Source organism: Drosophila gunungcola (assembly GCF_025200985.1).
Source record: "Drosophila gunungcola strain Sukarami chromosome 3L unlocalized genomic scaffold, Dgunungcola_SK_2 000009F, whole genome shotgun sequence".
Taxonomy (NCBI): Eukaryota; Metazoa; Arthropoda; class Insecta; order Diptera; family Drosophilidae; genus Drosophila; species Drosophila gunungcola.
This window is the reverse complement of record NW_026453181.1, coordinates 49,368-74,746: the sequence shown is the minus strand read 5'-3', so window position 1 is coordinate 74,746 and position 25,379 is coordinate 49,368. Positions and strand designations below refer to the sequence as shown.

Genomic DNA, 25,379 nt, shown 5'->3' with positions numbered 1-25,379 from the left:
GTGAAATATTTAACAATAATTGAGCGTAAAATAATCGCCCAGCCAAACCGGCCAACCCGCCCTCCGCCCCCAGCCACGCCCGCAGCGGAGATAAAGCCATGGAAGGACCCAGGCATGGTCGGCTCCGATACTGCGCTCCCAGCCAGCAACATCCTGCATACTGCGTCCTGCAGTTAACAGCGTCCAGCAGGCAGCTCCCAAAGGCCGAGTGCGTTAATTGCAGTTGCCGTTGCACAGGACACGGATTGCGGCGACAGCGACAATTGTAATTAAATAGACACCACACAGGAAGCCCCTCACTCCGCCTCCCCTCACTCCGCCTCCCATCCCTGCAGCCAGAGTGTAGAACGGTCGACGATGGGGACAGGATAAGGCTTCCTGCCGATTTCTGAAAATATGTAATGAGAAGATGGGTATTTTGGATTATTGTTAGAGAAATAGGCCCGGTAATATTAATGGCATTTGAGGGAGATCACTGTTCAGACTCGGTCACAGAAAGATCATTAAAAAGATTAAACTTAAAGGCCAAAACAAAGTTTTTTCTCTACTTTTATTGGTCAGTTAGCCCACTGTGCCATCGAGTTGGTCATCTATTGAAAGTTATTAAGTTGCTGGCATTAATTTAGCATATACACGGTTTGCGGTACGCTGACAATTTTCGAGCCCGTTTAACGAGCTGCACCACGTTAATGCTAATCTCGTAAAAATAAACAACATTTCGGGCCAAATCGATGGCTGGGCCATTAGGCCAATTGCTGGTCATTGTCATTGGGATCAATTCAGAGTCAGCTAGAATCGGCGGGTGGGTAGGTGGAACCAGTCCCATCAATATTCCGAGTGTTCGGCTTATTTGCGAAAATCTGTTGACACACAGACCTCCCCAATGGCGAACGGAACAAGCAATCAGGGAGCGGCAGCAGCTTAGCAGACTTCCGCAGGGATAACTGGAGAAGTGAGTGAGAAGACGCCGGCGGCATTCGCATCGCTTTACAAGATTTTATTTACACCTTCTGCGAAAATGTTTACACTTCAACAGTCAGCGGCAATAAGAGGAGGCAAGCCTGCCCCGTTACGCCCACCGCTCCCCGGCGTCGAAATGAGCAATATGTAAACCTCCAGGATGCCAAAGGCAGATCCCCAAACAATTGAAAGTGGATTTCCACCTGGCGAAAAATTGCTCAAACAGAAAGCCAAAAAAAATAAAACTCATCAAAATGGGCAAATGCTAACGGCCCTTGCATAATGCGCAGATATCAGAGGGAGCCAACTAGAACTAGGAGAAGGGCCAGGAGGGGCGTTGTCATAGCGTAAATTTATGTAAAAATTGTAGCAATTGCAATAAGTTCGTCGTCTTCGTCGCCGTTGCCGTCACCGTTGCCGGCGGCACTTAGAAGCCCACAATTTGCGTGCAAGACTAAATAAATTCTTTCGATTCGAGGCAGTTCTTTATGCGCATTTTATCTGTGGACCAAGGAGACCTCACCTCTGGGAGATGGCTCTAGTTTGTAAGGCAAGGACATCACATTACTTTAAATGCATTAAGAACTTTGGCAAAAACTGATTACGAAATTTGCTCCGCCCTTGTTTGCCAAGCCCTTCATGATGTCTGAGCCCGAGTCGGGCCAAGCCAATGATTGGCAAGACGGAGATGGAGATGCGGATGCGGATGCGGATGCGGACTGTGAAAATGAACTCTCAGCTGGGAAATGCTCCGCAGTGCAAATATTGAGCTGAGTCGAAGGCATTTGGCAGCCTTAATCTCCGTCAGCTCACTTCCCCAAAGCGGTGTATTTCATAAGATTCACAGTCACAGTCGGAAAACGATGCCCACTGTCGTCGTCTGTTATTTTTGGCAATCTGTTTGTTTGCCGATTGTCTGTCAGTTATGCTACTTATGCCCCATCCTTTGTTCCCGGCACCAGTCCTTTGGCTGGGCCAGCTTGATTTAATAAGAATTCATTTCCCTCTCCCGCTGTCCCGCTGCTCATCGCAATTAACATAATTTTTATAAGTGGATTTTCATAGTTGAACAATCCCGGGCCCGCGGCATTTGCGAAAACTTTAAATTTCAATTCACTTAGGTCTCGTGCAGGGAGAAACTTTTCGCCAGGCCATTGAACCGGGGACAGTCGAAATTGGCGCGATAAGTCTTCAGATATGCAGCTCATAGACCCAGAGCGACTTCAAATCTACTAGCTTAACGCCCTTCCTTTGCCAACAGTGCTTGCCGCTTGAGGCCATCATTTGCATTCCGATTGTGTTCGGGGTGAAACTCGTTGTTTCGATTGCAGATCGCCGCTTTGCTCTGCGGATTCGCTAACCCACAGAACTGAGACCGACTTCATTCGATTTCGGGGTTAAGGTCTTGCGGAGACCCAATTAAAATGTAGGAGGCGTCGTTGCAGGAATGATTAATGGTTTAATCACTATGAACGTCTCAGACGAAAATCACAGTAGCGGGCAGGTCATCGAACCACTCAAGTCATAACTGGGAACTGTCTTTCATAATAACTCTGAATCTATGATTGCGCTTAACACCTATTCGCCACTCACGCTTGGCCCATCAATATTCCGCGCTCATTTCGATCGAGACTTCGGGTTAGCTCAACTCGACTCATTTTGGGCATAATGTATGCGCCGGTTATTCCAGAAGAACTCTATTTAAATGCAATTTGGAAACGGATTCCGGCCGGCAATGGCAATAGAATCGAGTTTTATTGGGGACCTGATGGGAATCAAAGATGGGCCGCACTACAGCTCGTCCCTCTGGCTGTGGAATCCCCAGCCCGAGAACCCAAATCAATCTGCGACAATGTGACAATAATAATTGATAACCCTGAAGCCGAGAAACCGCGACGTTGAAGCGCACCAAATAAATTCAATGAAAGTCACTCAAATGTCGATAATTGAAATGCGTATACAACACCATCGGCAGCGAGCCACAGAACAGAGCAGGACAGCCGAAAATTAACATTTTGCACAACAAATTTAATTTGGTCAACTCAACAGCATCGAAAATTGCATTAATTTCATTTGCAGTAAGAGCAGGTGAGGTTTTGTCGGCGGCGTGGGGAACGGGCCAACTTTGATCGCCTTTATTGACCCTAAACTGGGAAGAGCGGCCAATGAAACACACATATAAGCCTGGGAATCTGAGACCTAGTGCCAACCGTTTCAGTTTCTGCCAGCGTATCCATTACTCAAGTACCGCTCTGACGTGTACTGTGCGCGCAATTAAGTTCGCGCCCCGAAATTATGTGCTGAACGGTGAGCTCAAAGGCACCGCTCTCCTCTAAGTTATTGTACTTTTCTACGGAAGATTTATCGCCCTCGTAGCGAACCCGCTTAGATATATAGTGTGGGTACAATGTTTGCTTTTTTCTCTCGCATCCAGTGACTCATGGGCCCGAACGCGACTTTAGCTGCTGTCAACGACTCTCAGCTCGAGCGATGTGCAGTGCATCCTTAATTACAGAGGCGCTGGGAAGACGCTGGGAAGAGGATGTCAGCCTGCGAAGAGATTCCCCTTTCTAGGACCGTGCTTCGCGATAAATTTTAAATATTCGCCAGTTTTTATTATCGCCGGCAAACTTGTGGGAAAAGTTCTTTCTGCTTCAGCTGGATGCCTTATTACGTGGCCTGTTTGAGTAATTCGCGATGGTTAAACAAGGGCCACCCATGTGACAATGCACTGATGGAAATTCACGACCCAAAATAAGAACAGATCTCATGAGTTCCAACTGATTTGGACTTGAATTAAACGACTTTGGATAATAATTAATGTTATTTAAAATCTAAACGTAACCTTTCGGTTATTGAAATAATACAAATAAAACAAAAAAGGATTTCAGATTTATCTTACACTACATACTCCATACTCCAACAATCGCAATACAATATTTTTAAAGAAATCTTTAAAATACTATAAGCCATATTGTATTCTTCTGTAGAGTTACCAATTGAAAGTCTCTAAAATAAAAACTTTATCTTACACTATATACTCCAACCCTTTAAAACTCGTTCCGATTAGAAAATCGCAATTCATCATTTTTAAAGAAATCTTTAAAATACTATAAACTATATTGTATTCTTCTGTTGAGTTACCAAATGAAAATCTCTCAAACAAAAACTTTATCTTACACTATATACTCCAACCCTTTAAAACTCGTTCCGATTGGAAAATCGCAATTCATCATTTTTAAAGAAATCTTTAAAATACTATAAACTATATTGTATTCTTCTGTTGAGTTACCAAATGAAAATCTCTCAAACAAAAACTTTATCTTACACTGCATACTCCAACCCTTTACAATTCATTCAGTACACTTTTAGACCAGCAGTGCGAATTGTCATTGATCTTAGATCGCGAAACTATTAACTCCGAACATATTAGCATTCAACCATGACTCCACCAAGTGGTGCATCCTTTTCGTCCCGGCTTCGAACCGAAGGATGCCTACTCTCGTTTTTCCCTGTGTGGCTGGGGTAGGGTAGGTGGGTGGTACTCATGACTGTCACCCCTCTGATATCAGTCCAATCAGCCCGCCAGAGTATGCACTTGCAGGGAGCCCCTTCCCCACACACACTCCCTAAATCATTGTCGTCTGCTGCTCATCAGGCAGCCCCTGCGACGCCATTATCATCATCGTCGTCATCAATTGCGCTGCCGGTGGCTGCCTGCAGACAGCTTGTCACCGTCGGGCAAACATGCGAATTTCGCAGCCGAGCGGGCAAACACGTGACGAGGCGACGAGGAGGATTGGCGGACGAGGCGACAATGACGACGTCAGTCGTGCGACAAAGGCAGTTTGAATACCAAAACAAGGCTGACTTGGACGCACATCGCTGCTTTATTGGGCCTCCTGCGGGCACAGAGCCCCGGGGGAACACAGATCTCAGCCCAGACTGAACCGCTTGAGGTTGTCGAACCCCTTGGACTTGTCGATCCGGCCGAAGACGATGGACCGTACGATCACTCCGCCCTTGGGCTTCGAAATCTGCAGGCCGAACCGGAACTTGGCCTCCGGCAGGAAGCTGGGCAGCATCTCCTCGTCCACCTTGTAGTTGGTCAGGCTGTAGGTGCCGCGCCGGATGGGGCACTCCTTGATGAAGTTGCCGTGCTTGAGCAGGTCCTCGTAGATCCCGCGCAGCAGCGGGTCCGAGGTGCGCTGCTTCATCAGCTTGCAGAAGTTGAGGGTGCGGTTGATCAGGGTGGAGTAGTTCCCCTTGTCCGTTTCCAGTCCGATGTCGACCGCCAGCTGGACATCGTCGAGGTCCTCGAGCGTCTTCATGTCTATGCTCACCTTCGACTCGCCCAGTTCGTTCTGCAGGTCCACCCTCAGGTCCACGACCTTCTCGTTCGCCTCGAAATCGATGCTCGCGAGGATGACCTTGAAAGAGCGCTGGTGGGGGAAGTAATTAGTCAGACTCCGGCCAGCCAGCCCGTTTCACACCAACGCACCCAGGCTCCGGTCACGGGGATGAGCACCACCAGAACGAGGCTTAGGGCACAGCAGCTTCGGGCGAACGCATCACGCATCTTGCTCCAATTATCCACTGGGACTGGGCCCTTTTTCAATTAGTCACTATTTATATGAACGCAATTATGATTAGTCAGGCCCCAGTGGGCGCCAAAGTGCAGCGCACATTAGGCGCAGATGGCCGTTCGATCTGCCCAATGGCATGGGCAGTTAGGCCAGCTAAGTGCTTGGACTTTGAAAAGGCATTCAGGTGTTTCGAGCCTGCTTGATTTTCGATAAGATCGAACCCATAATTGCCGGCCATTTCCATATAAATAGTGCCCCGCCGGCCGAGAACAGACAGTGCGGTCAGTCCATTGCAGTCGGTCCATAATGTTGATACACACCCTGGTCCTGGTGCTGGTGCAGGTGGTCCTTGCCATTGTCCAAGGCTCCCTGGCCGAGGTTAGTCCGTGCAGAGTGGGCTGAATGAGACGTTAGACTGATCCCCCCATTGCTTTTCCTAGAAAATGATGCGGCCCAAGTTCAAGGACATCAAGATCTGGAGCGACGAGAAGTTCGTCAGCCACAAGGTGGTGTACGACAGCAGCGACCCGCACCTGAACTTCTCCATGGAGGTGCACCAGGAGCTGCACGACGTGGACATCCATTTGGAGGTGCGCATCGCCAACAAGCAGGACGCGCTCTACACCACCAACCTGAACACCACCCTGAACGTGTGCCGCATCCTGGGCTTCGCCAACAAGTCGCCAGTGGGGCGCTTCGTGCACGGCTTCATCCGCGAGTTTGGCAACATCGTCGACAGTTGCCCCATCGCCAAGGTGAGTGGAGTGCTAGCGCCGGGCTCCAGCTGATCTGCATTCGTATCCCATCTCGGTCCCGTTCTAGGGCCGGTACCACTGGCACCGCATTCATTTAAAACGTCCATTACAGGGCTCCTACTTCGTCAACAAGTTCTGGTGGCCCGAGGACCCCACCACCGCCATGCTGCCGGAGATGGAGTTCGAGATCGTCTGGCAGGCCATGCTACTGGACGCCAGCAAGAAGCGCACCCTGATCATGAACGACCACTTCGGAGGGGAGTTCGTCGTTCAGGATGTCAACAACCTCAAGCCCGGCATCTTCGCCATGCTGCCCAAGATCGTCTAGGAGCTCCGGTCCGCTCCACACAGCTTTGTTGCGTGTCCCAATGGTATTTCCTTAATGTTGTTCAGTGTCACTTTGGTGTTAACCAGAAAGCAAGCAAATAAAGTTGCCCCAAAAAGAGAAAAATTTAGAGCAGATACGGGGGTCACATCACGACTAGAAAAAGGTTGAGTTTTACATTAAGTTCACAGATCGGCTTTTGATATTGATCAATTATACATATTTGGGCTGCAATCGCTTTCTGCTCCGATTGACACAAGCATTAGCTGCAAATAACTATTTGTAAGCCTCTGTTCTACTTCAATGATTACTTGTCACCCGAATTACTACAGTACGTAAATAGTTTTTGGGTGCGATTCGGATTTTTAAGTAGACCAGAGTATGTGGCATGTATTTATTGGGTAAAAGTCTCTCAAATTTTTGGGGTCTATGCCGGGTACTGATTGCTGATAAAGCTCAAAATTGCTTCCTTTTCAAAAGGCTAAGACTTTAGCCGTTAAAATTTGCAGCCCTTTTGCTTAAATCCAGAATCAAGACAACCGTCCGATTTTGATAAAATAAAAAACCGTACTTCTGAAATAGTAAACGATAAACTTTAAAGTAAATTAAATAAATTGAAGACCAGCGAAGTTAAAATGTTGTTTTCATTTATTTTTCCGGTTTATTTAATGGATGCTATAAGATATAGTCGTCCGATCCGGCCTAGTTACGTTTGTAACTTTATAATAATTAACTTTTTTTTTAAAGAGTAATAGAAGAACTTTAATATTGCTTACAGTTATTATTATAGAGGATAGGAGGGAATTTCCTCTATGGCCTGCAGCCATCAATGTCAGTTCAAATACAATTTTTTATTTTATTCAATGCCGGAATCAGAACGTGCTGCTCTCGAATTTTGACACTCGACAATTTAGTGTTTTTGCAGCATTTCCAAATTGAATTAAAATGGGCCGGCTATTCGGTGGGGATTGGACAGAAACAAAGAGCCCACAACATCAAATTGTTATTCAATATACTGGCAATGAAATGTTTGTGACTTGTGTCGTGCTTATTGTGATCCAACAGTGACAGTTTGCGAATTTTTAAAACGCTTTTAGCATTTTTTATCCCATTGAAGATGCCACTTGGTATGATTTATGCGAGTTTGAGTTTGGCGAGCTTTGGATTTGGTTATTTGGTCATTTGTCGATTGGCATATTGATGCAGTGTCGGCGTAATTGAGGAAGCAATAAAACGACAATAACCAAGAGGAATGCTAAAATGATCCCGGCACCTTTGCTTCGTTCTCCGATTCGTTGATTTCCATTAAAACCTTAAATTTCAATTACCGGTTATAATGCGCCTGGAATGGAAATACAAATCTCTGGACAAATCTGCTCCTAACAACTTTTATCAATTACCTGACCAGAATCCACCAAAAAAAGAGGTGTAAAAAGGTAAATTTTATTGTGATAAGCCCACGACCATCCTCGACCATCCTGCACCCAATCCGCACAATGCATTTGTTTTCACTTTGTTGAACTTGTGAAACTTTTTCGCAGCCAAGGAAAAGTTCAGGGGTCAAGCCAGCGGCCATTTAAGCTCCATTAGACGGGCACACAAAGCGACAAAACGCCTGGCTGCTCAGGGAGCACCCCGGTGTAAGGAAATTCATTGTCCCAATCGCCCAGCAGCCCCCTTTCCTCTGCCCAAAGGACCCGAAGGATCCGAAGGGTTGGCCCTGATTTGATTGCAGTACAATAAATCTTGAAAAATTGCCATTCAATGCTTACGTTTTGAAAGCATTCATCAATAAGTTGGCAGCGACTCAGCCCAAACAATCGCTGGAGAATTTCTCCAGCGCGGCATTAAAGTTGCTGCACTGACAGGCAATGCTGCCCCCAAATTCGATTGAAAGGTAGGCTAAATCCGATTTTGCTCACTGTTTCTCCCAGTGCAAGGGCATGGACACTTGGAAGGACGCACATATGCCACACGGGCCAACTGGCACTCCAGCCAGCCAGTCAAATCTTCCCATTTGGCTAATAAATCCTTGAGCAGCTTATTGAGCAACGTCTGCGCATAAATATTGTGGCTGGCATCTGGTCAGGGAGAAGGACGATGCCAGAGTACCGAGGACTCGGCTGTATTCAGTTTTCACTGGAATTCGTTACTTACCCGCCCGCTGTCGGGAAAGCTGCGCATTCTCGGCTCGCTTCGAATGTGTTAAATAAATCGCTTTTCAGGACTGTTTTTCTCTTCTTTGGGGTAGCACCACTTCTATATTGCTTACATCGTTTTTGCGGTACTATTATTTTGTTTAATCAGTTTTTATCATTCTGGTTTCCACAATCCAACTTAATTACTTTATTCATAATTTTTTAAATCAACTCTATCATCTCGCTGTCTTTTGGCAAACAAACATATTTAAAAAAACAGCCTACTGAGCAAATTTAAAATTAAATTCAATGATGTTCCCAAACTGACAACATTAAGGAAAGAATTAAAAAAAATAAATATTTTTGATCCGAGCAATTATAAATAAGTAACCATAAAAAAACATGATCTCTCATGGATAAGAATTTTGAAAGAAAAGGCTTATACCATATTTTATTTTCAATTTAGCCTATTTACACTTTTAAAGAGACAGGGCTGTAAAAGTAATTATTATTATTTTTTAATGGGTAGTATGACTCTTTTAAGTTGATCAACACGATCATTCTTGCAGTACTACTGAAGCCAAAACTTCGAACTTGACAAATATGATTATTGCAAAGTAAGCATTTTGTCTTATTTACTTTACTCGTTTTACTCGTTTACATTTACTCGTTTTTGCTGCAATCTTTTAATTTATAATCTTTATTGGAATAAGCAGTCAAACATAGGGCATTCAAAAATAGCTCTCACATTCGACATTTTTCGCTAGTTGTCCCTCTTTTCTCGACCGGAATTCTTGAGCTGACATTGGATTTCGGTTGACTGTCGTGTTGGTATGCCTGCCCAGGATTTTTTGGCCTCTGCTTTGGTTGTTGTTGATTTCTTAAGTATACTTGCTGCACTAAAAGGATATGCAAATTGTTTGAATAGCAAAGGACATGCTAAACAATTTCAGAGCCTCGAGACTCTAGTTTAACAAACAAAAAAGGAAACTAAGCTAAGGAAAACATTTCTCGTTCCCGGCTGGATGTGTTTTCTTTTTTATGGCTTTGCTTTTTGTTGCTGGTTAGTGGAGTTTTCTTTTGGTCACTACGGTGCTGTTTGTTGTTGCGCATTAAGATGTTGCTGCAAGGACACAGGACATTCACATATATGGCAGCAGAGGAAATGCTCTTGCATTTCACACTCACTTGGTATAAATCACAGATCCCCATGTTATTGGACATCCAATTCCCATTTCTATGCCCACTCCATGAAACTGTTGCCTCTGCCGTCGGTTTATTGAATTAGTTGACTATGCCAAGGAGAGTATGGGGACGTTTTGGGGAAGAGCTTTGGGATTCGAGACAATAAATCTCCTGTTTCCAGGGCTCACCCTTTAAACTTTCTAGCGCATTTAAATCCTTTACATGGCCAATTCCCTGTTGCGGTAAAGGGGAGCTTTTCTAACTATGTGTTCAGTGTTTAGTAGAATAGAAAGCCCGGATCCCTTGATTTACTTACCTGAAACATCAGATTTAATTCCACATTTTAAGTAGAATCAAGCTCTAAACGTTTTCATTCCGAGGCTCAAATACTTCTTATGTGTATTTTCGATTACGGATTAATAGCTGCCTTCTTCAAAATGAAGTTTTTTGGAGCTGAGTTTAGCTTGGCAGCCACGCGAAAGGCTTTTACAAAGTTTTATGGGAGGGAGTAACATCCGAAGAGACTGTTCTGTACAATTCAGTGAGAAGGCATACAGTCCCCTTTTTCGCCTTCAGAATTGGCAGCAATGGCAGATTACAAAGGTTCCAACAACAGAAAGGGATGCCCCCGCTTAACGTACATTACCTTTTTTGCTGGCGGCATGTTATTTCGTTCGTTTCCCTCAATTGCTGCCCAGTTGGCGGACAAAGTTTCTGGAAATGCAATTTTGTAGCGAACAAATCAGATAAACCAGTTCTAAGGAAATTTTCTTTAGGCTGGCGATTTCGGGGTTCGAGTTCCATAAGCAATTAACGGGCACAAAGAGATAAATTTGGAAAAGAATATTGTCAACTGAATCCAGAATCAATTCAGCATGCCAGCAGCTATGCAAATCGAGACTCCCCCTCAATTCCACCCCTTACAACAGGGCAAACAGTATTTTTCCCCTCCTTGTTCCCTGCTACCTTTGGCCTCATGAAGGCTCTAGGAAGATGGCGACGTGACATCGCCAAACCGCATATTTCATATAGACACTCATACATCAACATTTTTATTCGCATCCAATAGATTTAAGTATCTGGTATCTGGGGCTTAGGTCGGCCCGTCCCATCGGCAGGCAGCCGCACATTTATGCACAGTTCAAAGATCAAAATGAATATTTTATGTGATTTGATTCCAGGCTGGCTGACTGCTGAGCTTGGCTACAAGTAAAGCATTTTTAAGCGCTCAATCCCTGGCATAATAAACTCCAGGATAGGGCCAATTGTCTGCTGCCTCAGAGATGCGTACATTCCGAACAACGCGCCTGACTGATTGAATATGTAGATGTGGGCATGCCGATGAAGACGTCCTTAATGCTCTGAAAAATTGCCCCACAGAGCGGGTAGTCCTTCGCAGCAGCCACCCATTCCCCAAAACTCCTTAAGCGCTGAGTATTGTTGGAGTCACAACAATCATCTGATTAGTTAATGCAGTGTATGTATTTCCAAAACAAGGCTGTCCGCAGACAATAACTCTAAGAGACCCCTTTCCCACTTATCCCTGAAGCTGGTTGATCAGGCGGCGCTGCCTCGCCAGCTGCTGCTTCATCCTGCGCCTCCTCCTCTCCTGGCGCTGCCTCCGCTCCTGCCGACGACGGCGTTCCCGGGCTCGTCTGCGCCTTTTGGCCTCCGCCGCCGAAGGGGACTTGGTGGAGGAGGAGGTTTTGGTGGTGGTGTCGGAGGAGGCGGCGGTGGTAGTGGTAGTGTCGGAGGAGGCGGCGGTGGTGGTGTCGGAGGAGGCGGCGGTGGTAGTAGTGGTGTCGGAGGAGGCGGCGGTGGTAGTGGTGGTGTCTGAGGAGGCGGCGGTGGTGGTGGCGGTCTCATCCTGAGCCTGGACAAGGCACAAGAGCACGCCGAAGACAAGAACGAATAGGAACCGCATTGTGATATGTCTGATCTCGAAAACTGGGTGGGCTTTTATACGCAATCTGGACCAGACATGAACTTACCTTGTAATCAACAAATACCCCGTAGCTGCTCGACAATACAAAATATTTGCTCAGCTTTTCGGTCTCGACAATATCTTCGGCATGATCTCAAATACTGTTGGGCCTGTAAGGTCAATCACATCATTAAGACCTTACCAATAAATTCGTCGGTATCCCAAGTATCAAAGTATTGGGATTTCGGAATTATGTGTTCGGAACAAATTAAGTTTGAATTATTATACGAAATGATTTAACACCAGATTGATATACACCACTTATCAAACTTGCCATATCACTATAGTATTTTACATATCAGGATAGAATTTTTATACCCTCGCAGAGGGTATTATAATTTCAGTCAGATGTTTGCAACGCAGTGAAGGAGACATTTCCGACCCTATAAAGTAAAGTCGATCTAGCCATGTCCGTCTGTCCGTCCGTCTGTCCGTCCGTTTCTACGCAAACTAGTCTCTCAGTTTTAAAGCTATCTGCATGAAACTTTCCCAAAAGTTGTCTTTCTATTGCAGGTAGTATATAAGTCGGAACGAGCCGGATCGGACGACTATAGCATATAGCTCCCATAGGAACAATCGGAAAAATAAATGAAAAAAAATTATAACTTTGCTGTTTTTTAATTTTTTGTTTAGTTCTTCGACATATAGTAATGGTTAAATAATTCAGAATTACGGTTTAATCGGACGACTATATCATATAGCACCCATAGGAACAATCGGTAAAAAAAATACAAAAAAATTATAGCTTTGCTGTTTTTTAATTTTTTTTTAGTTCTTCGACATATAGTAATGGTTAAGTATTTTAGAATTACGGTTTAAATTACAACAAAATCGGACGAGTATATCATATAGCTCCCATAGAAATAATAAAAATATATAAAATGACTATCTAATAATTGAGCTGCAAATCATCATAGCTTCAATGTTTTTAAACATATACGCATGTACATCATAATTTTAATGTTTTCAAAAATATTTAATTCTTGCAAAAGCTGCAAGGGTATGTGAACTTCCTTTCTTGTTTCGTATTAGATTATATTATTTCATGCAAGGCTGTTATTTTTTAATAGAAGGCTGAGATTATTTCATATGAATTTGTCATGGCTTTCATTTTAAATTATGTTTTTCAAACCTGGCCTAATTTTAAAATATTTTTTTCTTGCTTTTAGTTTTTAATTTAAACGCATATTTTATTTTAAGGTGAAAAATGAAAATCAGTAACCAATTTTAAAATAATAATAAATTAACTTGCTTAATAAAGCTTTCACCTAACCACCTTTTTCCTGAACTCTGCTTTAAAGTCGAGATCTTCTCGGCTTGAGAAAATAAGATCCAGGTCCGCTGCGCTTATATATTTGTTTATATTTAGCCACACTCTAAAATTACATTAAGGAGAAATAATCATATTAATATTTATTAAACGTTTGATAATAATTTATAAACCCCAATATACATTTCATATGCGGCGGAATCAGTTTCCTGGTCCAAATTTCTTAAGGTCTGGATCCTTCATAACACACTACTCCCTATTTTAAAAAGTTAAAATTGTTCGTACTTACCAAGATCTTTATTTTTTTAAGCACTAAAACATCTTACCCTAAAAAATGTTGACAAACGCGTTATAATACCAAAAAACTTGCAGCCACACTATTCTTTCGAAGATTTTTCAAAGTAATGACCTCTTTCCACAGAGTCCATCTGTTGGAAACGGCTGGATTTTTTGACAAAAGAAAAACTCCGATTTCCAAAGAGCACATTCACCTTCAACCTTCCGATTTCAGCTGACAACCATCTTTGTTTATGTTTTGATGTGCCACAGCTCTTCAGATCAGCTGAATTCGAAAATTTTAACAACGGCAAATTTTTGGAACGGAGAAGAATTGCTTATTCATTTTTCGTCACAAAATTTGATATCAGATATTTTATAGGTTGAGGTGCGATCGTCACGACTTTTTTACCTTGTTAAGAGTTGTTTTTTTTTTATATCAACAGTTTTTGTTTGAAATATAGTCAAAGTACCCCAATATTGTGACCATGGTTTTTACAAAGAAAAAAAAAGCTTATATATTTTAAATCGCGGTCAGATTTTATAAAAGTAGAACCGTAATTCTAAAACAACAAACCGTTATTTTGTATCGAAGTATATTCAAATTAATTACTAAATTCTCCCGATTGTTCCCATGGGTGCTGCATGATATAGTCGTCCGATCCGACTCGTTTTAACTTCTACTAGTAGTTTTAAAACTGATGGTTAGTTTGCGTAGAAACGAGTGGGCAAACAATCGGACATGGCTAGAAACGAGTGGGCAAACAATCGGACATGGCTAGATCGACTCTCCTAATGATGCTGTTAGGGTCGGGAATGTGTCATTCTGACTGAAATTAATTTACCATTTGAAAGGATATAAAAATAGCCGAGAAAGTTATCTGGGCCTATAGAACGATAAAATTTGAATAGCTTCGTTGTTTTTAAGATATTTGCTTATATCTTTCTCATTTTTTAGCAAAGTACCTGATTTTAAATAAGTTTGCTCAAATTAAGGTTACACTGGTAAAAAAAACAATCAATCAATTATTTTTAGAACCACACAAGGAAATAGTAAATATAAATATGCCACATAGTTATTTATTATCTAATTAGGCGCATAGTAAATTCAAACATTTTTGTATTTGATTCAAATATGCCAAAATAGTTAAAAATATTTAACTTAAATATGCCTCGTAGTAAATCATAGTAACTATTTTCATAATTGATTTGAACATTTCAAACTTCAATTCTACAGAATAAATATTTATTTCAAATTTAGTTCATATTCACAATAAACAAAAGCCCATAATTATTTTGAACATTTTTCTGTTCAATCTAAATAGTATTAATTATTTAATTTTAATATTGATTGTATTTCAAATAAATATGACGCATTGTTAATTTATTTTTTTATTTGGAAAAAAGCTTGAAAACATAAAAATACAACAAATAATACATTATTAAAATATTAAATTCATTTAAACTTCACATAGCTCTCTTCAGAACTCGATCGCTGTATCCTTTATTTTGCATTGTCAGCTTTTTCTATTAAACAAATTTTTAAACTGTCAATAAGAAATCAATAAATACTTTATTAAAATCACTTATCTAAAATGACTTTTGACCGAAACTCCGCCTTTTGTTCCGATTCTCGGAATAGCATCATGTATGTCCCCCGCTGATAAAACTGGAGCGACCAAAAAGAAACTCCGTTTCATGTACAATTATTGTAATTAAATAAAATAATAAATTATTGAAAAGATTATACTAACGACATTGGTCATCATTGGGTTCAACTTTATAACTAAAGCCTACAATGGCGTCAAGCAGCAATAACAACCAACAGCATGGAATATCCGCAGAACAAGATCAGCAGCCGAGAGGCCGCAAAATGTCAGCCCGGAATGCGAGTCGGATCGCAAACTACAATGAAGGACGCTTCAACCAGCAATTTGGTCAGGGAGACAAGACATGGAGGACAGAAGGGAAGAAGCCTTCTCCCGCTTACCATCCCAGCGGGCAAGTAACTTTCAGCGCTCGTCCCAGTGCAATAATAATAATAATAACAATAATGGCAACAGACGACAAGGTGGCAGAAAAGCTTAAACTGGTCCTGAATTCAAACCATCCACAACGGAAACAGATCCTAAGGATGTAGCCCTTTATGTGGGAAATGAACGTGGAAGCAAACCTGTCAAGAAAACAAAATTTTGAAAATGCCGGTTTTATACCGTTGGTGAATGATTTGATGTGTATTGGGGTTCAAAGGATGCCAAGAAACCTCCCTTTTCCAATTTTCTAGCACGCGATGACGGAACTTTTCGTTGCCTACCAATTGTATCAAGGGAAATACATCCTCAAGATACCGGAACTCCAGAGAATGATAAATCCACTAGTAGCGATTAGTGCTAGTCAGTATAATATTCCACAGCCAATATATGACTACATCTTTGGAATTGGTGCTAATATAACACCAACAGGCGACAGCATTGCGTGGAACTTCTCCAACTTCTCCATACCTAAGCCTGAAATGACAGAACATGATCAGAATGTAAGGTCCGGAAGTTTTGGACCAATCACTGCCGAAAACCATAACGCATACGAATGTTATGTTAGTCCGTTCATAACTTCTGAATATATACGGAAAATGGCAGTAACCACGAGCACTCAACCTGTCGTGTGGGGTCCGCTGCCCCCTGGTTGGCATCCACCAAATTGTGTACCGAATGCTAGCCTTTTGGGCTTTGATTATGTGTACAAACTACATCCCGATGCGGTTCGCAAGTTACTATAATGTGACTTCGAGAATAGTGATTCAGCCACGGGTCTAGTCTGTCGTACCGCTTTCGTTATGAACTCGGCTGTACTTGGGAAGCTTGGCAAACTTAAGATCGTCAAGGTTGAATTTAAAGCTCGTGAAAATGGTGCCGCGTTTTTATTTAAAGATTCGACTGATGGTAATATTGATTCAATATTATGAAATGAGCCAGCGACGCTATATTCTCCATTTGCCTTTTCAGCGGCAGCTTTTAACCGTGAAAACTACATGGCTTACAAGCGTAGGAGCAGTAAAGGTTCACCAAGAACATAAAATTAAAACGAAATAAAACGAAATACAAGAAAGGAAGCAAACTTCGGCAAGCCGAAGTTCATATACCTTTGCAGCTACTTCATATATGTCTAAAACATTGAAGCTATGATGATTTGTAGCTCAATTATTATATAGTTATTTTATATATTATATTATTTCTATGGGAGCTATATGATATAGTCGTCCGATTTTTATGAAATTTAAATCGTAATTCTGAAATATTAAACCATTACTATATCTCGAAGAACTAAAAAAAAAATTTAAAAACAGCAAAGTTATAATTTTTTTTCATTTATTTTTCCGATTGTTCCTATGGGAGCTATATGCTATAGTCGTCCGATTTTGATGAAATTTAAACCGTAATTCTGAAATATTTAACCATCACTATATCTCGAAGAACTAAAAAAAAAATTAAAAAACAGAAAAGTTATATAATTTTTTCATTTATTTTTCCGATTGTTCCTAATGGAGCTATATGCTATAGTCGGCCGATCCGGCTCGTTCCGACTTATATACCTGCAATAGAAAGACAACTTTTGGGAAAGTTTCTTGCAGATAGCTTTAAAACTGAGAGACTAGTTTGCGTAGAAACGGACGGACAGACGGACATGGCTAGATCGACTCGCCTAGTGATGCTGATCAAGAATATATATACTTTATAGGGTCAGAGATGTCTCCTTCACTGCGTTGCAATCTTCTGACTGCAATTATAATACCCTCTGCAAGGGTATAATTACTCAGGGTATAAAAAACATAAGTTAAATTGAAATCCATGACAAATTCACATGAAATAATCTCAGCCATCAATGAAAAAATAACATAACATACAGAAATAGGTAGTATGGCAAGTTTGATAAGTGGTGCATATCAATCTGGTGTTAAATCATTTCGTATAATAATTCAAACTTAATTTGTTCCGAACACATAATTCCGAAATCCCAATACTTTGATACTTGGGATACCGACGAATTTATTGGTAAGGTCTTAATGATGTGATTGACCTTACAACAGTATTTGAGATCATGCCGAAGATATTGTCGAGACCGAAAAGCTGAGCAAATATTTTGTATTGTCGAGCAGCTACGGGGTATTTGTTGATTACAAGGTAAGTTCATGTCTGGTCCAGATTGCGTATAAAAGCCCACCCAGTTTTCGAGATCAGACATATCACAATGCGGTTCCTATTCGTTCTTGTCTTCGGCGTGCTCTTGTGCCTTGTCCAGGCTCAGGATGAGACCGCCACCACCACCGCGGCCTCCTCCGACACCACCACTACCACCGCCGCCTCCTCAGACACCACCACTACCACCGCCGCCTCCTCCGACACCACCACTACCACCGCCGCCTCCTCCGACACCACCACTACCACCGCGTCCTCCTCCACCAAGTCCCCTTCGGCGGCGGAGGCCAAAAGGCGCAGACGAGCCCGCCGCCGTCGCCTGGCTCGGGAGCGCCAGCGCCGCGAGCGCAGGAGGCAGCGCAGGACTGAGAGGCTGCGCCTGCAACTGGAGAACCAGCGCCGTCTGATCAACCAGCTGCGCGGATAGGTGAAGCGGGTGCAGATGCCTTTGAAATTAAAGCAATATATAATATTTCCTTGGGTTCTTTAATGGAAAAACCAGCATGCAACAAGCAATAGGGCTACAAGTATAACAAAACATGAATTTCACCATCGTACATGCGTTTATTTTAAAGAGCAATAAAGCTATGTCGACCTTTTAATTTTTCCGATCGTTCCTTTGGCAGCTATGTGATATTGTTGTCCGATTTCAATACCCTTGGAAAGGGTATTATAATTTCTGTCAGAAGTTTGCAACGCAGTGATGGACACGTTTCCGACCCTATGAATTATATATATTCTTGATCAGCAACACTAGGAAAGTCACACAAAACGTACCCAAACGCACAAAACGTACTCAAAAGTTGTATTTTTATTGCAGGTAGTAGATAAGTCGGAACGATACGGATCGGACGACTAAATAAAATAGCTCCCATAGAAACAAACGGGAAAAAACATAAAAAAATTTATACTTTGCTGTTAGTTAGTTCTTCGGTATATATGCAGTTATTGTTTATTATTTAAGAATTACGGCTTATATTTGATTAAGCTGGACGACTATATCATATACATTAGCGGACAAAGAAATCCGGACACTTTTTTTCGTGTTATCTATTAAGTATTTAGTATTAAATAACCATATAATTTGGAATCGTAAGCTTTTGGTGCCAAAAAAAAATGAAAACATGTCGAAAATGACTAAAGCTGATAAGGGTGTTGGCTTTGCGATCGGAAAATTTAAGTCTCTGCGATATCATCGCTAAAGTATGCTTTTCAAATAATTTGAAACTTTCTTTAAAAATACAAAAAATTTAATTTTAATATTTTACTAATAATTATACCCTTGCAGAGGGTATTATAATTTCAGTCAGAAGTTTGCAACGCAGTGAAGGAGACGTTTCCGACCCTATAAAGTATATATATTCTTGATCAGCATCACTAGTAGAGTCGATCTAGTCATGTCCGTCTGTCCGTCCGTCTGTCCGTCTGTCCGTCCGTTTATATGCAAACTAGTCTCTCAGTTTTAAAGCTATCTGCATGAAACTTTTCCAAAAGTTGTCTTTCTATTGCAGGTAGTATATAAGTCAGAACGAGCCGGATCGGACGACTATAGCATATAGCTCCCATAGGAACAATCGGAAAAATAAATGAAAAAAAATTATAACTTTGCTGTTTTTAATTTTTTGTTTAGTTCTTCGAGATATAGTAATGGTTTAATATTTCAGAATTACGGTTTTAATTTCATCAAAATCGGACGACTATAGCATATAGCTCCCATAGGAACAATCGGAAAAATAAATGAAAAAAATTATAACTTTTCTGTTTTTTAATTTTTTGTTTAGTTCTTCGACATATAGCAATGTTTAATTATTTCAGAATTATGGTATAAATTTTATCAAAATCGGACGTCTATAGCATATAGCTCCCATAGAAATAATAAAAATATATAAAATAACTATCTAATAATTGAGCTGCAAATCATCATAGTTTCAATGTTTTTTTTAGCACATACTCAAGTAAATCATAATTTAAATGTTTTCAAAAGTATTTAATTAATGCAATAGCTGCAAGGGTATATGAACTTCGGCTTGCCGAAGTTTGCTTTCCTTCTTGTTTTAATTTAAGATTTAAAAAAAAAAAACCTTTTTAGAATCGAAAAAAAGTTGTTTTGGTTAGCAAATATATTCATTTAATTCGTTTAATAAAATTGTTCTGAAAACAAGAAACACATTTAAAAAAAATTTACAAATCAGACATTTTTTGCCTTCGATTATCACTACATAAGCCGGATTTTGAATTGTGACACCAAGGCGGCACACAATAAACAGCACTTATGGCCCACTGTAACAACAGCGGTCACACGCCAAATTTCGATGCAACAACAATACAGAAAACGCTCTTCGACTATTTACTAAAGAATATATTTGAGAACACCATTTTGAGAAACGCCTTAAAATATGTGTGTAACTTCGAAAATATTCACCGGAACAATACATACTTTCTGTGTGCATGTATGTACATATAATTTTATTTAAATTCTAACTGTATATGGCTCTCGTCATGTGCGTAGAAAATCTTGATCGGTGCGGAGCCTTATTTCGACTCGATTTTCGTTCAATGATATGCTGAACTGTAGGCGGACATAAATTCACAATTTTGTCAGTTTCACGTTGGAAGACCCCATTTTTGAAACGTTGTAGGACTAGCTTCTCAAGTAATGAACGAGGACCCATTGCTTATTATTATTATTCATATTATTAAATAAATCTGAAAAAATTGTATGAAATCAAATTTTAAAATAGCTCTTTGCGTCTAAAAGTTACAGCTCAATACATTTCTAAATTGGCTCTGCATTAAAAAAGCTGTGAGTCACTGAATGCACTAAAAGCTGAATTAAATACGTCCTACTAAGTAATAAAACATTGTCATTAAGTACAGACACAATCTTAGAAGTGCTACAGTGACTCAACTAAAAAAGTGGTAGGAGCTCCTAAACTTGTCAAAGGATCTATATAAGGTTCAATTAGAACGCCAAGGCAGCACTCCTTTAGGAGCCAGTTGGAGGCGGCGCAAAAAAATCGCACCTGGACGGTGGTCGGTGTTGAATTGGAGAGCAAAATCGCAGGGAGCTGCATCTAGGCCGGGAAACCATGGAAGGGCTGCATCCAGAAATTAAGAAACTTCAAAAACTGCTTCATAATCTTCACCAGTAGATTGACAGTGTCGGTTCTGGCATCAGCGTAACGGGTAACGGGTAACGGGTAACGAACTATTGTGTGCAGAGGAGTGGCGACAGATGCTACGGCTCTTAAAACTTCGGGAACATTCTGGAATATGAAGGCCATAGAAACCGCGGATAGAGTATTGTGTACATACAACAGTTCTGCGAGTGCATTTCAGAGAGACGAAGTCGACGTCAACCAAATTACGATTCTGGATATTTCCAACAGCATCTGGCCCTTGTCGGTGAAACAAGCAATCAAGCAGATTTTTCTTCAGTTGGATTCCACTTGGCTTAGGAAATTCTGATGGTTTTTCCGGTAAATTTTCCTTTTGATCCTGGATCATACAATGGAAAGGCTGTGAAACTGACGAGTAAGTGTTCGATCAATAACAACTTGCTCTTAGTGGCAACGAGTCGAAGGCAGTCGTTTGGCAACAGAACGAGAAGTTTGCAGTTTACTTTCACAAGTGCGTTAACAATCACATAAGATTGTTTAAAATATTTTGTTTTGAAAACTCTGACCAGCCAGTTATTACAGAATGCTTGGTATGTGCCGACAACCCAGTATACTAGTATACCGTTGATAAAGGTTGCATGTGTGCCTTAAAATACAGAACAGCCGAGAACAATGAATGTGGTTCTGGAAAACTTAAAACCTCCCAACTGCATACCAGTTAGTGAAAAAATTAAGGATATTATATTATGTACATGGACGACATATTAATTGTAAGCGAGAGTTTAGGAGAACACATTGAAATTTTAGAATATTGAAATTGGGAATGGAAAAAAATGCAAAATTTGGTGTTTTATTTCAAACGATGAAATAAAAGCTAACGATAAGTGAAGCGATAGAAAAGTTTTCTATTCCGGAAAATAAGCAGGGAGTGTAAAATGTTCTGGATCTTTTGTTTTGTTTTAAGGTCTTAAAATTGTGACAGAATGCAAATCCCTAGCCTTAAAGCTCTTTAGAGCTGCAAGAGATCAATAATAAATTGGAACACAGGTCAAACAATAAAACGCAGACCTTTGTAAAAAAAATGCATCCTAACAAAAGTTACCAACATTACCTAGACAGAGATGAGCAAACTATCTTAACGTTCATTGTAATCGTTATGTTATCGAAATATTAACGGAATGAATGTTTTCGATGTGCAACATATTTATGCAATTACAAATTTTTTTTTCCTTAATTTCTTCCCGAATACCTTCTTCCCTTTCTGCACCATATCTGCCAAAAAAAAATCATAACAGAAAATAATACCAAAAACTTAACATTTTTAAGAAAAATCTACCGAAAACTTGTGCAACTGAATATATTTAAAATACAACAAAATTTAGACCAATAATAAAAACCATAGGCAAATTAAACCAAAATTAAAATTTCAAAAACTATTTCATTAATTTAAATAAAAACGAGGACGGAAGATAACTTCGCCAAGCCGAAGATTAAATATCCTTGCAGACTTTGCCGAAATTGATAAAATTGCAAAAGTAGCGAGAAGAATAACAAAAGTGTAACGATTATTCCTATGGAAGCTATAAGAGCATGCATAAAAAAAACAATTTAGAAAGATTCATGTCAATAGCTTATATACTGTGCGAAATATCCAGAAAAACATAGAATTTTAACCGATTCACCCTATTCTTCCTATGGGAGCTATTGGATATAGACGTCCAATCGGCACGCGATGGTATGCATTTGGAAAGATGCATGTCAATAGCTTTTAATACCGATTGTTCCTCTGGGAGATATAGGATATAGAAATTTGATCCTTTTGGAAGACTGTGAAAGTTTCAGATCGCTAGCCTTTAAAATGAGCTCGCAAACGGTATTGAAACAGGCGGACATGGCTATATCGACTATACTTATGGGGACGGAAAAAAGTTATAATACCCTCTGCAAGGGTATACAAAACGTGATGTTGTTCGAGTGTGAAGCTAATAGCCTGATTCCACTGGCGCATTAAAACGCATTTAGCCTAATGCGCATTTATTTACACAGGGAATCCCATAAGGCTAAATGCCGCATTTAAAATAAATGCTATTTTAAAATGCGATTAAAAACCATTCGCCCCGAACATATTTAGAAAAAATACCGGAAAATACCGATGTTGAGCGATATTTTGTTCGTGCCACCACTACAACAGCTGTCTTCTATATGCAAGGTTGGCGCAATTTTTAATGTCTTTTGAATATAAAATCTGTTTTGTATAAAAATGACTGAAAACTTAAGCGCACGCTGCAAATTCTGCTCGCAGCACCGCAATGCATTACTGCTGGATCTCTGGCATAAAATAACTCCCACATATACGGGGATCCTAGCCCTTTTTAAAAACTGTGGTAATCTGCCATTGCAAACCCGTCATAACAACGTGATCAGCTTTTCTTCCTTGTCGTCCAAGTTGGCAAATGCCTCGGTCGCATTATAGATGTCCCGCTGAGCATTACATAGTTTAGTAAACTCTCTCATGTTCATTAATTTTGATTAATTTCTTTTGGATTTGCCAAAATGCCATTTAAAAAGTCCACAAATGCGGCAATGGAATCAGGCTATTACACTGTAAACTGATTTTATGTCTGAGAAAAATAAAATTTTATCAATCGTCAAGCGTTAGATATTCGAAAATCTTTGAGATGAGCAATTAAGCGATAGTTTTGTAAAATATAGAAAAGAGTTTAGTGATGCCACACCGGTCCATTTAATTGTGCGCCCATTTTAAAATGACAGTTTGGAGGCAAACAGTTTCTGCATTTTCCTGGTAAACAAGCAGCTTTACGCAAAAAACACTCAAATCACTTATCATGAAATGTGTATTTCAACTAGATCACCAACTTTTTTAAGGTTTTTTTTGAAAGGGCTATGTGATTGGATTTATTGACAAAATAACAAAAAATAATGGTTTTTACCGTTATTTTCCAAGAAGACGGTCTTGTCGCAAACTTTGACCTATTTTTTCGTAAACAGTACCCCAATATACATGGATCCTGAAAATTTGAAACTGATCGGGTGTTGGGGATTTTCCGAAGTTTATCCCAAGAAAGGATGCAACCTTCGGCAAACTTTGCAGCTATTGCTATAATAAATAATAATTATATGTGAAACAAGAAAGAAAGCAAACTTCGGCAAGTTCATATACCCTTTCAGGTATTTCAAAAACTAAATATTTTTAAAAACATTAAAATTATGATTTATTTGCGAGTATGTTTAAAAGCTTTGAAGCTATGAAGACTTGCGGCTCAAATATTGGATAGTTCCAATGACAGCTATACGATATTGATTTCCGATTTTAATAGAATTAAAAGCGCAATTTTTAACTGTCAAATTATTAACAAATCAAAAAGAATTTAAGAAAAAATAACAAAATAGGAAAGTTACATTTAAATAAAACTTTTTGTTTTGATGTTTTTATAGTTCTCAAGGAAGTTTTATGTTATAGTTGTCCGATTTTGATTAAATTTAAACCGCAATTCTGAATTATTTAACCATTACTGAATGCCGAAGAACTACAAAAAAATCAAAATCAAAAAAGCTAAGTTTAAATTTTTTTCAAGTATTTTTTTGTCGATTGTACCTATGGGAGCTATCTGCTATAGTCGCCCGACCCGGCTTGTTTCGACTTATGTACTACCTGCAATAGAAAGACAACTTTTGGAAGAGTTTCATGCAGATAGCTTTAGAACTGAGAGACTTGTTTGGTTAGAAACGGACGGACACACGGAAATGGCTAGATCGACTCTTCTAGTGATGCTGATCAAGAATATATATATTTCATAAGGTCGGAAGTGTCTCCTTCACTGCGTTGCAAACTTCTGACTGAAATTATAATACCCTCTGCAAGGATATAAAAAGTTTTTTGAATCGGAGCACACAAGCAAATTTAATGTCATTAAACGCGTATTTTGAATAAAATAATAGCTGTGTTAAAAAAGTGTAACATTTAACCATTCCAAACTCAGGAACTCCACTTAACGCTCTGAAAAATTGCCCTACAGAGCAGGTAGTCCTTCGCAACAGCCACCCATTCCCCAAAACTCCTCAAGCGCTGAGTATTGTTGGAGTCAAAACAATCATCTGATTAGTTAATGCAGTGTATGTATTTCCAAAACAAGGCTGTCCGCAGACAATAGCTCTAAGAGACCCCTTTCCCACTTATCCCTGAAGCTGGTTGATCAGGCGGCGCTGCCTCGCCAGCTGCTGCTTCATCCTGCGCCTCCTCCTCTCCTGGCGCTGCCTCCGCTCCTGCCGACGACGGCGTTCCCGGGCTCGTCTGCGCCTTTTGGCCTCCGCCGCCGAAGGGGACTTGGTGGAGGAGGAGGTTTTGGTGGTGGTGTCGGAGGAGGCGGCGGTGGTAGTGGTAGTGTCGGAGGAGGCGGCGGTGGTGGTGTCGGAGGAGGCGGCGGTGGTAGTAGTGGTGTCGGAGGAGGCGGCGGTGGTAGTGGTGGTGTCTGAGGAGGCGGCGGTGGTGGTGGCGGTCTCATCCTGAGCCTGGACAAGGCACAAGAGCACGCCGAAGACAAGAACGAATAGGAACCGCATTGTGATA

General features: G+C 40.7%; 5 protein-coding genes across 5 annotated transcripts; 2 read left to right on the top strand and 3 right to left on the bottom strand.

Moving 5' to 3' along the window:
- Positions 1 to 4,850: 4,850 nt before the first annotated feature.
- LOC128259735 (uncharacterized) lies at positions 4,851 to 5,547 on the bottom strand. Its single transcript, XM_052992285.1, has 2 exons — positions 5,462 to 5,547; positions 4,851 to 5,402 (listed from the first exon to the last, which is right to left on the bottom strand). The coding sequence occupies exons 1-2, from the start codon at positions 5,537 to 5,539 to the stop codon at positions 4,896 to 4,898; spliced, it is 585 nt and encodes a 194-aa protein (XP_052848245.1). The 5' UTR covers positions 5,540 to 5,547; the 3' UTR covers positions 4,851 to 4,895.
- Positions 5,548 to 5,809: 262 nt separating this feature from the next.
- Positions 5,810 to 6,752, top strand: LOC128259733 (uncharacterized). The gene is made up of 3 exons (XM_052992282.1): positions 5,810 to 5,924; positions 5,987 to 6,301; positions 6,414 to 6,752. The coding sequence occupies exons 1-3, from the start codon at positions 5,853 to 5,855 to the stop codon at positions 6,627 to 6,629; spliced, it is 603 nt and encodes a 200-aa protein (XP_052848242.1). The 5' UTR covers positions 5,810 to 5,852; the 3' UTR covers positions 6,630 to 6,752.
- Positions 6,753 to 11,412: 4,660 nt separating this feature from the next.
- LOC128259743 (protein new-glue 3-like) lies at positions 11,413 to 11,887 on the bottom strand. Its single transcript, XM_052992294.1, has one exon. It carries the CDS (start codon positions 11,871 to 11,873, stop codon positions 11,487 to 11,489), a length of 387 nt encoding a protein of 128 aa, XP_052848254.1. The 5' UTR covers positions 11,874 to 11,887; the 3' UTR covers positions 11,413 to 11,486.
- Positions 11,888 to 17,711: 5,824 nt separating this feature from the next.
- LOC128259745 (protein new-glue 1-like) lies at positions 17,712 to 18,213 on the top strand. The gene has a single exon (XM_052992296.1). The coding sequence runs from the start codon at positions 17,725 to 17,727 to the stop codon at positions 18,097 to 18,099; it is 375 nt and encodes a 124-aa protein (XP_052848256.1). The 5' UTR covers positions 17,712 to 17,724; the 3' UTR covers positions 18,100 to 18,213.
- Positions 18,214 to 24,910: 6,697 nt separating this feature from the next.
- On the bottom strand, positions 24,911 to 25,379 carry LOC128259744 (protein new-glue 3-like). Its single transcript, XM_052992295.1, has one exon. The coding sequence runs from the start codon at positions 25,370 to 25,372 to the stop codon at positions 24,986 to 24,988; it is 387 nt and encodes a 128-aa protein (XP_052848255.1). The 5' UTR covers positions 25,373 to 25,379; the 3' UTR covers positions 24,911 to 24,985.

What these genes read in the sequence shown, in the direction of transcription:
- LOC128259745 (XM_052992296.1), top strand. Translation starts at nt 17,725, where the DNA reads ATGCGGTTCCTATTCGTTCTTGTCTTCGGCGTGCTCTTGTGCCTTGTC.
- LOC128259735 (XM_052992285.1), bottom strand. Translation starts at nt 5,539, where the DNA reads ATGCGTGATGCGTTCGCCCGAAGCTGCTGTGCCCTAAGCCTCGTTCTG. An exon ending in TCCCCGTGACCGGAGCCTGG is followed by an intron (nt 5,403 to 5,461) that starts GTGCGTTGGTGT and finishes TTCCCCCACCAG; the next exon opens with CGCTCTTTCAAGGTCATCCT.
- LOC128259743 (XM_052992294.1), bottom strand. Translation starts at nt 11,873, where the DNA reads ATGCGGTTCCTATTCGTTCTTGTCTTCGGCGTGCTCTTGTGCCTTGTC.
- LOC128259733 (XM_052992282.1), top strand. Translation starts at nt 5,853, where the DNA reads ATGTTGATACACACCCTGGTCCTGGTGCTGGTGCAGGTGGTCCTTGCC. An exon ending in TCCAAGGCTCCCTGGCCGAG is followed by an intron (nt 5,925 to 5,986) that starts GTTAGTCCGTGC and finishes TGCTTTTCCTAG; the next exon opens with AAAATGATGCGGCCCAAGTT. An exon ending in ACAGTTGCCCCATCGCCAAG is followed by an intron (nt 6,302 to 6,413) that starts GTGAGTGGAGTG and finishes CGTCCATTACAG; the next exon opens with GGCTCCTACTTCGTCAACAA.
- LOC128259744 (XM_052992295.1), bottom strand. Translation starts at nt 25,372, where the DNA reads ATGCGGTTCCTATTCGTTCTTGTCTTCGGCGTGCTCTTGTGCCTTGTC.